This window comes from Cebus imitator, unplaced genomic scaffold, assembly GCF_001604975.1.
Source record: "Cebus imitator isolate Cc_AM_T3 unplaced genomic scaffold, Cebus_imitator-1.0 Scaffold461, whole genome shotgun sequence".
Classification (NCBI taxonomy): domain Eukaryota; kingdom Metazoa; phylum Chordata; class Mammalia; order Primates; family Cebidae; genus Cebus; species Cebus imitator.
The window spans coordinates 15,480-32,849 of record NW_016107776.1 but is presented as its reverse complement, the minus strand read 5'-3'; the positions used below and the strand labels follow the sequence as shown (position 1 = coordinate 32,849).

At 57.5% G+C, this 17,370-nt stretch overlaps 1 protein-coding gene across 1 annotated transcript in view; it reads left to right on the top strand.

Moving 5' to 3' along the window:
• The first annotated feature begins 2,093 nt into the window (after positions 1-2,093).
• LOC108291612 (proline dehydrogenase 1, mitochondrial-like) overlaps positions 2,094-17,370 on the top strand; it is an 18,981-nt gene continuing 3,704 nt past the window's right edge. The window contains 11 exon segments of the mRNA XM_017512033.2: positions 2,094-2,340; positions 7,538-7,572; positions 8,042-8,191; positions 10,232-10,296; positions 10,480-10,596; positions 11,011-11,090; positions 11,994-12,075; positions 13,627-13,719; positions 13,839-13,985; positions 14,997-15,172; positions 16,516-16,614. Coding sequence (XP_017367522.1) covers positions 2,183-2,340; positions 7,538-7,572; positions 8,042-8,191; positions 10,232-10,296; positions 10,480-10,596; positions 11,011-11,090; positions 11,994-12,075; positions 13,627-13,719; positions 13,839-13,985; positions 14,997-15,172; positions 16,516-16,614 — 1,202 coding nt within the window. The 5' untranslated portion in view covers positions 2,094-2,182.

Here is a 17,370-nt window from a genome sequence, read left to right as displayed (position 1 = left end):
AAAAAAAAAAAAAAAAAAGTTAGCTGGGCGTGGTGGTGCATGCCTATAGTTGCAGCTACTCTGGAGGCTGAGACAGGAGTTTCTCTTGAGCCCAGGAGTGAGACCCTGCCTCTAAAAAAATAGATAAACTTGCCAGCCCTGCCTCTGTGCTTCTGCAGCCCTGTGCAGGGAGCTTCCAGCCTCGGCCCAGGCCCAGTCCCAGTCCCACAGCCCCCTGTCTTTGTTAGGAAGCATCCCTGGAGCCAGTGCAGCCTGGCTCTCACCCCTTCATTTGGAGCTGGCTGTGTAGAGGCGAGCAGTTAGGTCGAGAGAGACTGCATGGCCCTGTGTGGCAATTGTGCCAGCCCCTGCAGCGGACAGCTGCCACCTTCCCTCCTGTTGTGTTTCTGATGGTTCAGACTGGACGTGACTGAGCCAAGTGATGGTTTTCAGGTCCCCCGTTCTCCTGACTGCCACTTGGGTGATCTTTGATATGTTTCAGACCTGTCCTGTCCTCCCAGCTCTCCCTGGGTGCTGCCTGGCAGGAACGAGGCCAAGCTCAGGCTCAGTGAGAGACAGAGAACATTGCTTCTCAGATGTCGGCATGCTGGTTTTCCGGTTTCTAATCCTCTTTATAAAATAACAAAATGTAGTAAAGTCAGATTCTTCATGGAGGCTGCAGGAAGGCAGGGGTGATTGCCTGGGAAACCCTGGTCCTTGGAGCTGCCCATGGCGTGCCCAGGGGTGACGGTCAGGCGGTGTCTCCATGGGGCACCAATGTTGAGGGTAAGGTGGGGTGGGGGTGGGCCATGCCTGCCTGTGGGCCTGAGTGTGGGTGCTCAGGGCTGGCTTGCGGGTAACAGTGTTTGACTCGCTAATGCTTCTGCTTAGACTAGAAGTTCCTGAAATTATGGTCTCAAGAGATGCTCCCCACAAAAACGGAGTTCAAGTATCCATCGGGTTTGAGAAATCCAGGCTCTTCTTGTGTTGGGGCTGATTGGCAGGGGCGGCAGACACAGGGCGGAGATGTGCTTCTGAGCATCGCACTCAGCCCTCCTCTCCCAGCAGCCTCTCGTTGTCCCTGTCCTTCCTGCCCTGGCTCTCCCCTGTGCTGGAGCTCCCCCAGTTCTCCATGCCATCTCCTCACCTTGACAAGCCCCACTCCTGGATCTAGGTTAGTAAATACCCATGGCCTACCCTGTAGGCACTGCCCCATCCCCTTGTCCTGAGTCATAGGCAGAGTCCCTCCTTTCCCTTTGGGGTTCCCTTACCACCAGGTTGTGAGATTCTGGTTGGTTTCCTTTGGTTGTTTGCAGTCCATAAAAGGTGCTTAGTGCATGGCAGCTTGGGACATCCGAATGAGCGATGTGGCAAAATGTGATTGGAGGAGACAGCTGAGCAGTTCCTGGGCAGTGTCTTCCTCAGGGGTACGTCCATCAGAGTGGCTGGTCAGCCCCAGATGACCCTGAAGAGCCCATGGGTTACGGGGCGGGCGTCATCTCACAGGCCCTGTGGACGGTCACCTAGCTCATTGTCCTTGTTGCCAGGGCATGCCTCCCTCGAGCTGGGCGCAGACCCAGCCTGAGTTTCACACATTTGTTATTTAGCATCCATTTGGGGCTGCCTGCGTGTCAGTCACACTGTTTTAGGGACTTTGGATAAGAGAAAAAAAAACATTGAAAAATCTGGGCACTCAAGTACTAGAAAGTCAGGTTAGATTCTCCTCTTCCCCAGCAGAACTGCCAAGGTGTGGAAACATAGGATGGTCTCAAAATGCCCGCTGCTGTCCCCTGGGAGGCCGGCCATTCTCCTTTTTATCTGCCAAGTGGTTGTCAGGCACCCACTTTGTGCTGCTGAGTGATCCATGAGTGGGCCCCTGAAGGGTCAGAGTCCAGGTGGGAACAGTGTGCTCAGGCAAGCAGGCAGCACCTCCTGTGGTCTCTCTGTCCTGGATGGGAACTGGAGTGATAGACAGAGTGGAGAAGCAGGCAGCTTCGGGTGGTCTTCACCATGAAATCAACACTGAAAGCCCAGTCAACATATCGAGGCCCCATGGCTGGGGTTACGTGTTGTGGTTGGGGATGAGAGAAGTGCCCTGCTGGGGAAGGGAAATTCAGGCAGCCCAGGACAGTGGCTTCCCTTTACCTTTCAGCTGCTGTATGTTGCCGGGAAACTTCTAGGTCAGAGGCTATTCAAGAAGCTGATGAAGATGACCTTCTATGGGCACTTTGTAGCCGGTGAGGACCAGGAGTCCATCCAGCCCTTGATCCGGCACAACAAGGCCTTCGGCGTTGGCACCATCCTGGACTACGGAGTGGAGGAGGACCTAGGCTCCGAGGAGGCTGAGCACAGGAAGATGGAGTAAGGCCTGCTGGGTGTCTGCGGGTGCTCTGATGATGACCCTGGAGCACCCAGTGGGAGCAGCTGGGGCGTGTCCAGCTGCTGGGCGGAGGCCAAGGCTAGGAGAGCTTGGTCAGCCCAAACACCGACGACCCTCCTGGATTCTGCCTGGAGTTCTTGCATTTTTGCTTCATGCGGATGGCAGCTCTGGGCTTTCATGGGAGGCCTGGTGTGTGTGAGGCCTGAGGAGGCTGAGCACAGAATGGCCCTTGGCCTTATCTAGCCCACTGCTTGGCGGGGCAGAGGCACCAGCGCATGAACCAAGCACTTTGCAAAGAATGGTTGGTCTTGCATGGTCTCCCATGAACCAGGCACTGCTCCAAGAAGCAGAGGCAACATGGTCTTGTTGTTCTGCCCTGATGCCCAGGAGGGTGGGTCAGGGTGGTACCAACCGCCCTCTACACGTACTGTCCCGTGAAGAGGCTCTGTATCAGGTTAGTGACCTCTAGGAGCAGACTCTGGGCTGGCCTGCCACACTGCTCCTGGCTTCACTTCTGTTCTCCACTGACACTGGGACAAGGGCCAGGCCTGGGAGGTTCCACACCTGCAGGGCAGGCTGGGGCCCCTCAAGGGTCAGGCAGTGGGACCTGCCTGTGGGTCAGGAATCCCTGCAGAAGAGAGGCTGTAGTGGAGCCTCCTCCATCAGGTCAGCAAACGCTTGTGTAAACAGCCGGATAGCGCAGACTGTCAGCCTTGGACCACACCTTCTCTGCCACAGCGGCTTCATTCTGGCTTAGGACGGCCACAGTAATTTCAATTTCATATAATTTTCTTGTGTGACAAAATTTATTCTTGTTTTTTTTTATTTTTATTTTTTTGAGACGGAGTTTTGCTCTTGTGACCCAGGCTGGAGTGCAATGGCGTGATCTCGGCTCACCGCAACCTCCGCCTCCTGGGTTCAGGCAATTCTGCCTCAGCCTCCTGAGTAGCTGGGATTACAGGCGCGCACCACCATGCCCAGCTAATTTTTTGTATTTTTAGTAGAGACGGTTTCACCATGTTGATCAGGATGGTCTCGATCTCTTGACCTCGTGATCCACCCGCCTCGGCCTCCCAAAGTGCTGGGATTACAGGCTTAAGCCACCGCGCCCGGCCCTTGTTTTGTTTTCTTATCAACAATTTTTTTTTAAAATAGGGTCTTGCTCTGTTACCCAGGCTGGAGTGCAGTGGTGCGTAGTTCACTGCAACCTAAGCCTTCTCAGTGATCTTCTCATCTCAGCCTCCTAAGTAGCCGGGACCACAGGCATGCACCACCAGACCTGGATAATTTTTTTTTTTGAGATGGAGTTTCGCTCTTGTTACTCAGGCTGGAGTGCAATGGTGCGATGTCTGTTCACCGCAACCTCTGCCCCCTGGGTTCAGGCAATTCTCCTGCCTCAGCCTCCTGAGTAGCTAGGATTACAGGCCTGCGCCACCATGCCCAGCTAATTTTTTTGTATTTTTAGTAGAGACGTGGTTTCACCATGTTGACCAGGATGGTCTCGATCTCCTGACCTCGTGATCCACCCGCCTTGGCCTCCCAAAGTGCTGGGACTACAGGCGTGAGCCACCGCGCCCGGCCGATAATTTTTAATTTTTTTTTGTAAAGATGGGATCTTCCTGTGTCTCCCTATGTATTTGGGTCTCCTGCTCCTGACAGCAGCTGGGCCTGACCCACCTGAGGCTCAGGACAGGCCCTCTGTGGACCTTGTCAGGCCTTGGTGTTTGCTCTGCCCCTCCCCAGGTGGCTGACCTGGGAAGGGGAGGGAAAGGCAGTCGCATGAGGCCTCCAGCCCTGGGAACGGAATGTCCATGGCCTGCCTCAGCATGTGGGTCACCAGCTGCCCAGGGAGGATTGGCCAGGAGAGCCCAGCCCCTGCCTTGTGATTGGCTGTTTTGAAGGTGGAGTGCTCCAGTCCCTGCAGCCCCCTGTGTTCCTAGCTGGCCCTGTGGGCCTCACAGCTGCCTGGGCCCTTGGCTGCAGCCTTTGCTGAGCTGCCTGTTGAATAACCAACAGCCTGTGTGTCCTCAGGAGTCTGGTGGGGACTTCATTTCACAATGGGGTTTTCCTCTCAGGCGCCTCTGGTATGAAAAGACTCCTTTCCCAGGGTGGTCCTGTCGGGCTTCCTCCCTGCCCTGCAAGCTGAGTGTTTGGAAGTTGGCTGGCCTCCACTCTGCCAGGGGATTGGGCACCTGTGCCCTTAGGAGCCTCAGTCCCTTGCCCTGCAAAGGCTGCACCTCTATTGCTGCTGGTGGCTGCTGTCTACAGGGGCCCTGCTCCAGCTCTGGGAAGTGGGTGGGGTTCTCTCCTGTCCTCACAGGTGTGTGTGGTGAGGACACCCACCCAGCTCTGCTGCACTGTGCCTTCAAAGGGGTCTGAGCCTCAGGAGTAGAGCTGGGCTTGCAAGCGCTGGTCTGATGTCCACACGGCAGCATGGCCTGCCTGGCCAGGAGTGACCAGTCATGCAGACCCTAGTGTAGGGAACTGCTTAGAGATCTGCCTTCCTAACCTACCTTCCTGTCACAAGGCCCATGGGCTCTGCTCTGGGGAGAGATGGTGAGGTCACGGCCCCAAATTAAGGCCATGTGGGTGGTGCTGGCCTAACCCTGAGGCCCAGGGAGGGTGGAGGCATCTGAGAGCATAGCAAAGCGAGTCCCAGCAGTGCTTCCAAGAAAGAAGGAGGAGGTGGGAGCTGGAGGTGCAGGAGGGCAGTGCCCACCTAGAGAGGGGCGGGACCATGCTTCCCAGAGGCCAGGGCCCACCCGACCCCAGGAGAGGAGTTCCAGGGGGCCCCCAAGCAGGCTGAGGGCTTGGGGATGGGGCAGGGGCCAAGGCACCTTTCTGATTAGGCTGTGATGGGACACCCTAGCGGGTGGATGGGGGCATCGGTCTGGCTGTGCAGGCCCAGGGCTGGCTGGTGGCAGGGTCTGGGCCTTGGTTCCCAGGCTGGGGCAGCTCACTTGGGATGTGTGTGCAGTGTGTGTCCTGAGCAAGTGGCTGGGGTCAGGGACGGGGGAGGCAGGGGCTGGGGGAGCTGGGGAGGGAGGTACAGGTAGGAAGGGGCTTGCTGGGCTTCCCTCTAGGGGAGAGTTAGACAAGGGTGGGGCATGGACCCCCATGCTCTGCTTGTTTCAAACAGGCATCACATCACCAGGGACAGCCACCCAGAGCTGAGCTCGGTAGAGGCCGAGGGGGTGGTCAGGGTCTTCCTGCTGTCTCTGAAGATGCTCTCTTGCTTGTCTGCCTCTGCCCCGTGTCCCCTTGTCACTCTTCCCTCCTCTGTGTCCTGGGTTGTGGCCACGTGTGCGAGCATGTGCCCTTCCATAGACTGTGCCCTGGGCATGATCAAGGGTGGGGCTGGGAGAGCATGAGGTGGGTCCCGGCTTTAATGAGGCATTGCCATGTGGTCCCCACCTGATCAGGGCCCCACATCCACCAGTTCACCCTTCGTCCTCTAACATCCGGTGACTGCCAGTGCCATGTGCCCCCCTTTTCCCTGTGGGGGTGGCCTTAGCATAGACAATGGGTCCCCCTTGGGGATGGCTTTTGACTGGCTGTACCTGAGCCTCGGAGTGAAGGTCCTGGGGCTGATGTCATGACTGGTCTTGAGGTGCCCAAGCCAGGGGCCCAGGAGCTCCCTGTCCCAGGCAGGGGGTCATGTGCTGCCTGCCTGTTCCCTAGTCATACGGTGACATTCCACCCTCTTCACTTACTTCGCTTTGTCAGTACAAGGCAGTCAGAGCTTATCTGCCTGCCAGCTCCCATTCCTGGGCTGTAGCTTCAGGGGCTCTGGCAGCATGTGGGGAGTCCCTGGCTCATGTGGGGCTGCCCAGGAGTGGATGGAAGGGAAGGCCTCCTGGTGGGAGCTCCTGGCCCAGGGCTTGTTCCTTGAACAGCTAGGTGGAGCAGGCACCTCACACCCCTTGACGTGGAGGCCTCTTGGATGCGGCTCACTGACCACTGCTCTGCCTTTACTCCTCCCGGGACTTGAGGGGTACCCTGTCCTCCTGTGAGTGTGGGCAGAGCTGCCCCCATGGGTCCAAGCACCTCTGGGGAGCCTCAGGGAGGCTGTGGATCCTGTTGGCCATGCAGCCGAGCTCTCTCCACGGCCACTGACTTCATCAGGCTTTGAATACAAAGTCAGATAACCCACAGAGCTGCTCCTGGGGCCAGGGAGACCATGGTCACTTTGTCACAGTAGATTTAAGAGCCACTCTTGTTAGCCTGAATGACACAGCAACAAAACCAAGTTCCAGGAAGCAGACTGTGGCCATGAGGAGGAGGAGAAAGAGGGTGTTCACAGTGGCTCTGCCAGGGGTGCGGGGCTGGTTTGGAGGGGAACCAGGCAAACCTAGGAGAGAGGCTCCGGTGGGCATGGGGGTGCTGGCCAGGCAGGGATGGAGAGGCACCTGCAGGAAGGACAGGGGTTGAGCAGAGCTGAGCCAGAGCAGAGCATGGCCAGCCTCGTTGGGGGCAGCCTGCATCCTGGCCTCACTGGTCTCGAGGTGCTCAAGCCAGGGGCCCAGGACTTTTGGCATTACTAGGAAGTGATGGGAACCTGGAGTGGGGTGTGGTAAACAAGATGAGATGGTAATATCTGCTTTCACTTTAAAGAAATTTTTCTGGTTATTGCTTGGGAAAGAAGTGCCAGGGGCAAGAATGCTGCAGGAAGGCCAGCCTGGAGGACAGGGCGGGACTGCAGGGCCGGCTGTGTGGGGCAGGAGCTGGCGCTTGCATCAATGGTGCCTGGAGACCCTGGCTCTCGGGTGGAGACCTGAGGAAGGGGGCCTTGCTGGGGATTTGGGGACCTCTGTGTGCTTGTGCCTTCCCGCCTCCATTCCTCTCAGCCCTGGCTGGCTCTGTCTTGGAACCAGGAATGCTCCTGTACTTGCAGCCAGCCCTGGGCTGTTCAGAGAACTCAGGCATATCCTTTGGATTTCTCCACCCACAAGGAGCCCCAGGCTCCTGAGACCTTAGGACATAACAGCCCATAAACTGCTGCCTCTCCCTGGCCCAGGTGTTCCACCCCAGGATAAGGTGGGGCTGGGGCCTGCCCTTGGAACCTGCCCTCCCCTGGGGCTGTGGTGAGGCTCTCCAGGCAACCTCAGGGAGAACTTGCCTGTGTCTGGGGCCCAGGTGCTGTGACCCTGACCTTTGCCCTCCCTCTCCTTCCCACAGGTCCTGCACCTCACCTGCGGAGAGGGATGGCAGTGGTGAGTGAGAGGCCTCCTTGCATGAACAGACACCCTCCCCACCCTGCACACCGCCTGGTGGCTCAGGAGGGTCTAGCCTGGGGCACAAGTTGGTACCCGGGTTCCTATGTCCAGGGCAGTTGCCCTGTTGCTTTGGGCTTTGACATACTCACAAGCATCTGAAGAAGGAGACGCCCTGCTTCTTTTTCACAGCCTCCTGGGGGACCCAGGCCTTTGTTAAGGAGGCTTTGCTGTCCTGGCCTCATGAGGAGGCTTAGCCGGGCGACGCAGCACTCCAGGTGGAAGAGCCTGGTGCAGAGAGGAGGGTGGGCTTGGGGATGGGAGTTATGGGGCAGCGCAGTGCTGGGGCCAAGCTGGCAAGGCCACTGCCCTTGGGGCCTTCCTGAGGGGAGGGGCTCTGGGACGTTGGCATGTGGGTGCTGGGGTGGGTGTTTGAAGCTGTGCCCAGGCTGTGCATTCACCATTCCAGGCACGAACAAGTGGGAGAAGCAATACCAGGCCCACTGGGCCTTCGGGGACCGCAGACATGGCGTCATCAGTGCCTGCACCTACTTCTACGCCAACGAGGCCAAATGCGACAGCCACATGGAAACATTGTTGAGCTGCATCGAGGCCTCAGGTGGGGCTTCCTCTTTGCTAGCTATACCCCTGCCATGCCCTGGCCTGGGCAGACCCCTGGGCTCATGGAGGTGCTGGTGGGTGAACGCCAAGCTGGTGCAGGAGCCAGAGGGCTGGGTTCCGGTCTCACTTGGGTTCCACACTGTTCAGCCCCTTCCTGAGGGGCCCTGCTGCCTCCAAGATGGTACCTCCTGCCCCCGCCCAAGCTCCCTGTTCCCTGACCCTGCCTCATGCTCCCCACCCTTCTCCCTGGTTCAGGGTCAGGACCAGGAGCTGCAGGAAGTTGGTCCATGTCAGCTGTGGAGCCACCCTTAGCCCAGGGTGGAGATTCCGTTCAGGGAGTTGGTGCCACACCATCTGCCTGTGAACCCCTCCCTGACCCCGACTCTGGGAACCAGAGGCGGGGGGAGCAGCTGCTTCCAGGGCTAGAGAAGCCAGAGGTCACCAAAGCCCAGTGTCCTTTAGTGTTAGAGATACACCTAACCCTGCATAACCTCATGCTGGCTCCAGCAGCCCTCCGTCAGGGCAGCGGGTCCCATGCTTGTTGTGTTCTTTTTTTTTCCCCAAATGAAATTGGGTTTTGCTCTGTCGCCCACGCTAGAGTGCAGTGGTGTGATCATAGCTCACTGCAGCCTAGACCTCCTGGGCTCAAGCTATGCTCTTACCTCAGCCTCTTGAGTGGCTGGGTCTACAGGTGCATGCTGCCACACCTGGCTATGTTTTTTTTTTTTTTTTAAATTTTTGTAAGGAGGTTTCATGGATGGGCATGGTGGTTCATGCCCGTAAACCCAGCACTTTGGGTGGTTGAAGTGTGTGGACTGCCTGAGACCAGCCCAGGCAACATGGTGAAACCCTGTCTCTACTAAAATACAAAAAATAAGCCGGGTGTGGTGGTATGTGCCTGTAATCCCAGCTACTCCTGGTGCTAAGACAGGAGAATCGCTTGAACCTGGGAGGCAGAGGTTGCAGTGAGCCGAGATAGCACCACTGCACTCCAGCCTGGGCAACAGAGCGAGACTCCATCTCAAAAAAGAAAAAAAAGATGAGGTCTCAATATGTTGCCCTGGGTGGCCTGGAGCTCCTGGGCTCAAGTGATCACCCTGCCTTGGCCTCCCAAAGTGCTGTGTTTATAGGCGCACACTACCACACCCAGCTAATTTTCATGTTTTTTAGTAGAGATGGTGTTTCGCTGTGTTGTCCAGGCTGGTCTCAAACTCCTGGGCTCAAGCGAACCTTCCACTTCGGCCTCCCAAAGTGCTGGGATTACAGGTGCATGCCACTGCACCTGGCCTTTCTGAGCAGTGCCTGGAAGCCGCCTCCTGACTGGGGCTAGGGTCAGAGTGGCCAGCTGAATGCTGGGCCATCAGGGTGAGGGGTGTCTTCTCCTTGCCCATTTCCTGTTCTGCCGGGGCAGATGGAAGGAGAAGGCCCTGCAGAAGCAGATGCTCCTTTGGGGTGGTGTTAAACATGATGAGATGGTAAGAGCTGCGTTCACTTTAAAGGAGTATGTCTGGTGTTGCTTGGAAAGAAGTGTCAGGGGCAAGAATGCTGCAGAAGGGCTGGCCTGGAGGACAGGGTGGGACTGCAGAGCCAGCTGCCCGGGGGCAGGAACCTGTACTTGATCAGAGCTTCCTGGGAGAGCCCGGCTCTGGGGTGGAGTTCTGAGCAAGAGGGCCCTGCTTAGCTATGCTTGGTGTTTCTGGGTCCTGTGACTCACGTGCGAGCAGCCTGTGGTGCTGGTGTCACGGGGGGAAACTGAGGCAGGAACCCCATGGAGCTGCTCGGCAGGGGACAGGCAGTTCTTGTCCTGTCCCCTGCCGAGCTGTCCCACACCTGCATGGCAAACACAAACCCCGCCACGGAGCCTCCTCCTATCTGCACAGGGCCTCCAGAGCGCCATGTGTGAGGCCTTCACGGGCGGGGTGGGGTGGGGCCAAGAGCCTGCTGCGGGCTGGCCAGGCCGCAGCCCTCCCTATCCCACCCCGCGCTGCCTCTGTGCACCTCTCAGGGCCCTCAAGGCTTTTCCTGTGGCTTCTGACAGGTGCAGCCAACGACGACGACTTCTAAGCCATTAAGCTCACGGCACTGGGGAGACCCCAGTTTCTGGTAAGGGCTGTAACCTTTCACCTGTAGAGTCTGGTGCTGGGCAAGTCCTCAGGGCAGCTGTGGGCATTCACTACAAGCACAGATGCCCGTGCCTTGGAGGCCTGAGCCAGCCACAGGGGCTGTGTGGGGACTGGGGCGGGCAGGGGGTGTGTGCGCAGATGGCATTCAGGCCTGCATTTGCAGCTGCAGTTCTCAGACAGGCCGACCAAATGGAGATGCTTCTTTCACCAAATGGCCGCGGAGCAAGGGCAGGTGGGCCTGGCTGCCATGGACACCAAGCTGGAGGTGGCGGTGTTGCAGGTGGGACAGCACCCCCCTTGTTCTTTCCTGGGGCTTGTGAGGGCGTGAGCACTCTGGGTGCCCACAGTGAGGGATGGCGGGCAGTGGTCTGAGGTGGTTCTGGGAACTCATCAAGGGCATGGGCCTCACTCCGCAGCTCCTGGGGTTGGCCTAGGGAGGAAGAGAAGGTCTGAGGGACTCTGAGCAGAGGGAGGAGATGGTGGCAGGAGGGCTGGGGAGCCAGCTGGGCAGGGAGCGGGCATGTATCAGCATCAGGGCGGGAATAGACCTGTCTATGCAGTCGAAAGAAACCAGAAATGGATCCTGTTCTCGCTAACAATGAATAAAGCCAAACATGGCACCAGAGGCCAATGGGTTGGGGGAAGGATAAAATGTGAGTGAATGGGACTGATCCAGGCCTTCTCACTTCTCAAGGAAAGCATCACAAAGGTGGACATCACATCCAGGGCTGAGATTGAGGACTGGTTCACAGCAGAGACCCTGGGAGTGTCTGGGTGAGAGCAGCCCCCAGGCTGAGAGGATGTGACCATCAGCCATGGTTCCAGCAGAGACCCAGCGGTGTCTTCCAGTCCTGGCTGCCCTGCCTGAGAGGGTGGGCCTTGGGGATGACAGTGCTGAAGGAACTCCTTTTCACACAGCAGAAGTTGACGGCCTTAGAGTCCCAGAGGCTGGGGCTGGGCTGGGCAGGGTAGACACAGGGCCAGCAGAGACCCCAGAGAGGGCTCCTTCTAGAATTATCTGGTCTAGAGCACAGGTGTCACTCTCAGCCCTCCCTAGAGCTCACGTTGGCAGGTGAAGGGTCAAAGCCCCACATCCCATCCTGTGAGCCAGGGGCTGGGACCGAGGTCACCAGGACCCCAAGTTGAAATGGGGAGGTGACGGGGTGGGGCGGTAGTGAGCCATCCTCACACACTGCCAGCCTTGCCCACTGTGTTCACCCTGGTTCCCTGGAGCAGTGTCCACCTCTGGCCTGGCTGCCTCTGCTCGGCCTCTCCACAAGCTCAAAACAGCCCTAGGGTACTCAGTGTTTTCATAGCCACCTAGATGCAGGACTGTTTGTGTTTGTTTTTTTTTTTAAATTTTTTAAATGAATGTATTTTTCATAGAGACCAGGTATCACCATGTTGCCCAGGCTGGTTTCAAACTGCTGGGCTCAAGGGATCTGCCCACCGTAGCCTCCCAAAGTGCTGGGATTACAAGTTTGAGCCACTGCATGCCACTGATTTGAAATTTTTAAACAGATAACAATATTTTCATTTTCTCTGCCTTTTAAAAATGTACATCGAGGTAGGTTTTGTGGTGGTTGGTGAACAGACTGGTTTGGGCCTGGATCCTCCACTGGACCCTAGCACCCACAGGTGGGGTCACCCACTCTGCTGATGCACCTCCTCCCACAGCACCGTGTACCTGCAGGACTGGAGCAGCCTCATCGACAGCAGGACCAAGCTCTCCAAGCACCTGGTGGTCCCTAACGCACAGGTGACACCTCCGCTCCTCCGTGAGGCCCAGCTCAGCAGGGCGCTGGGCTAAGAAGGGAGCTCAATGTGCCCTGAGTGTCTCTTGTTGCCCACTCTGGGAATGTAACATGACCAAGATCACTGCACACTATGGCCCCACAGAACCCCTATGGTCCAGGGGAAAGAAGACAAACCCACTAGTGTCCACAGGAGGCTTGGTGGGACAGAGACCCATGCAGAGCCTTGAGGTACCAGAAGGAGAGGGTGTCTGGGGGCCTTCCCCAAGTCATCTGTCCTTGTGCCCCAGGTTACCCCAAACTTCAGAGGCCTGAGATGCAAGAGTCACTCTGCTTCTCCCTCATGGTTCTGGGGTTGACAGGACTCGGCTGGGCGGTCCTCCCCTGGGGTCTCCTGGGTAGCAGTACTCACAGAGTAGTGGGCCTGGGTCCTGGTGGAGGCACCCATTTACATGTCTGGAAGTTGGTGCTGGCTGTGGTTTGGGCTTTCTCCCAACATGGCAGCTGGGTTCTAAGGGCCAGTGTCCCCTGAGACGTGAGAGCCAGGCAGAAGCTGGGTTACCTTTTCCTGCCTCACCTCAGGAGTCACACGGTGTATTTCTGCCAAGTTCTTCTAACCATTTGTTAGAAGCGAGTCACCAGGCCAGCCTATATGCTGGTGGGGAGGGGAATGAGACTTCTCTACCTGTGGGAGGGGGCCCAGGAACTGGCAGTCTGCTTGAAAGAACAGCCTAAGTGGGGATTGGAAGAACAGAATCACCTTCAGAAGACACTCTGCAGAGAGAGGCAGCTTTCCATGACACATCTAGCCCCGGTCCACTAAGGGCCCAGCCTCAAACTTAGAGCTCCCAACCCAGAGACTCAGGGTGCAGCACAGCGTGTACAGTGCGGCCGTACACCATGGCCGCCAGCTGTCGGAGACATAGCATGGTATAGCAAGGGATCTAGAGGTACTGTTTGTGCCCAGTGAGACAAGGCTGCTGGGGCCAGCAAAGGGGTGAGCGGTAGGCCCTGTGCTGCAGGGACCCTGTGGGATGGGTCCCCATGGCCTCTGAGCACCAGCTCCGTGAAGGCCTCATCCTGGAGCGTGCCCTGGTCTCCAGCCACGTGTCAGTGAGTGCTGCACAGCCATCCTATCTGCCTGTAGCCAGGGGTTCTTCCTCCTGGGCCCTCTCCCTGATCTGGATGGAACCCTTCTGTTTGATGATTGGGTGATCAGTATTCATTTCCACAGTGTCACATGGGAGCTGCAGGGGCCCTCCCACAATGGTGGGGCCTCTGTGGGAAGTGGGGAGGCTGTTAGAGTACAACTTTGGGGTGCAGGCCTGGACTGAGCCTGGGGCCCACTGGCATGGGCACCGAGCTCTGTCATGGCACCGCCAGGCCCCCTGTAGGGCAGTGCACTGGCTGGGTTGGGGTTTCCAGGACACTTGTGTTGCTGTGTCCCCTTGGCCCTCCCTCCCAGCCCTGCGTCAGGGGGTGAGAGGGTTCCCGTGGGCCGGGAACAGTGAGCGGTTTAGCCTGGGCCTTGGCCTGACTGTGTGCTGTGCTCCTAGACAGGACAGCTGGAGCCCCTGCTGTCCCAGTTTACTGAGGAAGAGGAGCTGCAGATGACAAGGATGCTGCAGCAGATGGGTATCCTGGCCAATGTGAGCTGCCCTGCTCAGGCAGAGGGCTGGGGCCCTGGAGACCTGAAACTCATGCACAGGAGGACACCTGCCTCACTTGAGCAACAACTGCTCCCCTTCCCCTCCCCTGCACCTCTCAGAAAGCCACAGAGGTGGGTGTGCGGCTGATGGTGGATGCCGAGCAGACCTACTTCCAGCCCGCCATCAGCCACCTGACGCAGGAGATGCAGCGCAGGTTCAACGTGGAGAGGCCGCTCATCTTCAGCACGCACCAGTGCTACCTCAAGGTCGGCTCCCGCCCAGCCCCTGCCTGCCTGCCTGGGGGCTTGGAGACCGGCCACAGGAGGGGCTCCTCTCATCTGAGCTCTGTGGTATTTGCCTGGTTCCATGCTGAGCACCTGCCAAGGAGCTCGTGGGATGGAGGAGAGAGTGGGCTGTGCCCCTGAGGGGCTGTTGGGGTCTTCTACAGCACAGCTCACCCAGAGCAGACCCCACGGTCCAGGAAAGAGGCCCCTGGGTGGTGGCCACAGCCAGGCCTGCAGAGGAGGTTGAGGCTGGGGTGACTGCCTCAGAGGGGGAAGAAAGGTCTCTGCCGATGCCTGCTGCCTGCAGCCCCTCCTCTCCTCAGAACCAGCCAAGAGTGTTTAATGAGCAGGAGGAAGACAGCAATCTTTATGAGGATCCACTAGATGTGCCCGACACCCCCAACTTGGAAGGCTTCACATGACCGTTTCCTCAAGCTCGTTTTCAGTTGAGCACCCCTCTAAGAACCTGATGAAAGCTCTGGGCCCTTGCCAGAAGGACTTACCCAGGATGTCACATGTATTCAGGGAGCTCAGGGATGCTTCAAGGCAGGACCCCCAGCCCAGCCTGAGGGCCCCAGGCTGCTTAGGGACCCTAGCAGGTCCAGAGCTCTCAGGGGTGAGCTGGGTGCCCGAAGGACACAGGGTGGCATGGGGAGGGGTCCAGGTAGGAGCCCACAGTACGCACTCCTCCCACTGTTGGCCTGGGAGTCTAGAGCACGTGATGGCAACTGGTGCCTGGGCTGCCCCTACAGGGCTGTCCACCGGCCACACAGGAGGCTGTAGATGTCCCCACTGCCATTTCCCCTTGGGGACAGAGGTTGGGGGCCCATCCTCAACCACACCTGCTCCAGGTGCCCTGAGCAGCACCTCCCCAGGCAGCTGCTGCCCAGCTCTGGTGACTATACCTGGGGGCACATGGGCCCAGGAAGGCCCCATCCTGCTGTCACTTGGGCTTGCCCAGGCTCCCTGCGACTTTTGGCCCTGGCCCCACAGGATGCTTATGACAATGTGACCCTGGATGTGGAGCTGGCTCGCCGTGAGGGCTGGTGTTTTGGGTCCAAGCTGGTGCGGGGCGCATACATGGCCCAGGAGCGAGCCCGTGCAGCAGAGATCGGCTGTGAGGACCCCATCAACCCCACGTACGAGGCCACTAACGCCATGTACCACAGGTGCGCAGCTCTCCCACACCTCCATCTTCCCAGGGTGGGATGCCAAGAATCTGGGACTGAGAGAGGGGCTTGGAGAGGCTGCTGGGGCTGCCCGTGTCCTACCCTGCTGGAGCCAGAAGCCCCCAGCAGGAGTGGCAGCCGTATGTGTCCTGAGGTCAGAACTGGTATTTCCTCTGCTTTGGTGTTATGTATTGCTTTTTCAAAAATATTAAGGTTATTCTTTTATAAATATAAAAATGCCAATTGAACAAAGCAAAATCGGCCACTGTTCCCTGAGCCGGCTCCTGCAGACACTTAGATCCAGAGATGTGCACAAGTGCCCTGCCTCCTCTGCCCCGCAGGCTCTGCCTGTTTGCTTTTCAGTTCCCGCAGTGGGATCGCCCATCAGCTGCTCTGCGCCTCCTTTTACTCTCTAGTTCTCTTGGTGATCTTTTCATGTAGCACCGGCCGACTGACCATGGGCTTTTCCTTAGAGGTGTGTGTGCATGTTGCACATGCAAAGAGACCCCAAGCGTTTCCTCGTTGGCATGTCGTGCCACAGTGCACACATCTGCAGTGTTGTTGTTTGTGTTGTAGTGTGTCCTCTGCCCAATGCGTTTTTCATTTCGCATTCCATCTGGGTCCCTTTGTGTGGGCTTGCAGAGCCGCACTGTTAACAGCCAGCATGGGGTGCCCAGGGCTGTGTGTCCAGCGTCTTTGATCTTACTGGTTTTCAGTCTGGTGGTTGTCATAGGGACTCACTGGACATACTGTCACCTGGACATACAGTACACACAGGCCATCAGGGGTTCTGTGTCGGAGGATGCAGCTGTCCTAGGTTCCTGGAAATGGAATTGCTGGGTCAGGGAGAATGTGCACATGGTCAAGCCTGCTGAGTGTCCTCCCTGCAGGGGGTCTGTACTGCTCAGGCACCCTGGTGCCCCAGGATGCCCACCCCCACTGTGGCCCACAGACCTGCTTCTCTTTCATTTCCTTGCAGGGCCAGGGGTGCACTGTAGGACCCCTCCCTAGAAGCAAAGCTGTGTCTGTCTTGAGACTCATGGGCATGTGTGGGCTGGTCCAGAGTCATGGCACATTAGATACAGGGATGCTGCACCCCACCTCATTTTGAGCGAATTGTCTGCCCCAGACGTCGTTCGCTTGTTCTTGGTTGCTGGTCTTTTTCATGAGGCGCTGGGAGGGGCAGATGCTGCTCCCATTCCTCCTGATGCTGTGGGCACCCTTGGAAAGAGCCAGCTCACCAGATGGCCCTGGGCCTGGCCTTGGCCTCCTCCCTGTGCAGCTGGTAACAAGGCACAGGTAACCACAGGCCTGGAACTGGGCTCACATGGCACTCTCCACAGGTGCCTGGACCATGTGTTAGAGGAGCTGAAGCATAACACCAAGGCCAAGGTGATGGTGGCCACCCACAACGAGGACTCAGTGCGCTTCACGCTGCGCAGGTAGGCGTGCCCTGCCCCGCATTGTCACCCCACCTCGAGCTAGGTGTGCGCTGCCCTGCACTGTCGCCCCACCCCAAGGTGTTGGCTCCTCTGGTTGGGGAGAATTGGCAGCATCTCAGAGCTCAGGGCGGGCAGAGCAACCTGCTGGGTGCAGCTGGGCATTTGTGGGGTAGGTTGGTGAAATGAGCTGGAAGGCAGCTTCAGTGCCCCACAGGCCTGGGCCTGCTGCTGTTCTGGACATTGCACCATGAGAGCGCAAAGGCTCTTTGCAGTTACTTTGGTTTTTAAAAGTAACATTTTATTATTATTATTTTTTTAGACAGAATGTTGCTGTCACAGGCTGGAGTGCAGTGGCATGGTCTCGGCTCACTGCAATCTCCGCTTCCCAAGTTCAAGCAATTATTCATGCCTCAGCCTCCCAAGTAGCTGGGAGTACAGGTGTGTGCCATCACACCTGGCCAATTTTTTGTATTTTTAGCAGAGACAGGGTTTTACCATGTTGGCCAGGCTGGTCTCAAACTCCTGGCCTCAAGTGATCCTCCCTTCTTGGCCTCCCAAAGTGATGGGATTACATGTGTGAGCCACTGTACCCAGCCTTTTAGAAACGGACTTATTAAACTTCCAAATTAAAAAATGAAATTTCATTAGGGGATTCGCATGGCTCCGGAAAGGTACAAATGCAGTGTTGGAATCCAGTCCCTCAGGAGGCCTCCAGAGCGCTGCCTCATTTATAAGCAGTTCCCTTCACATTTTTTT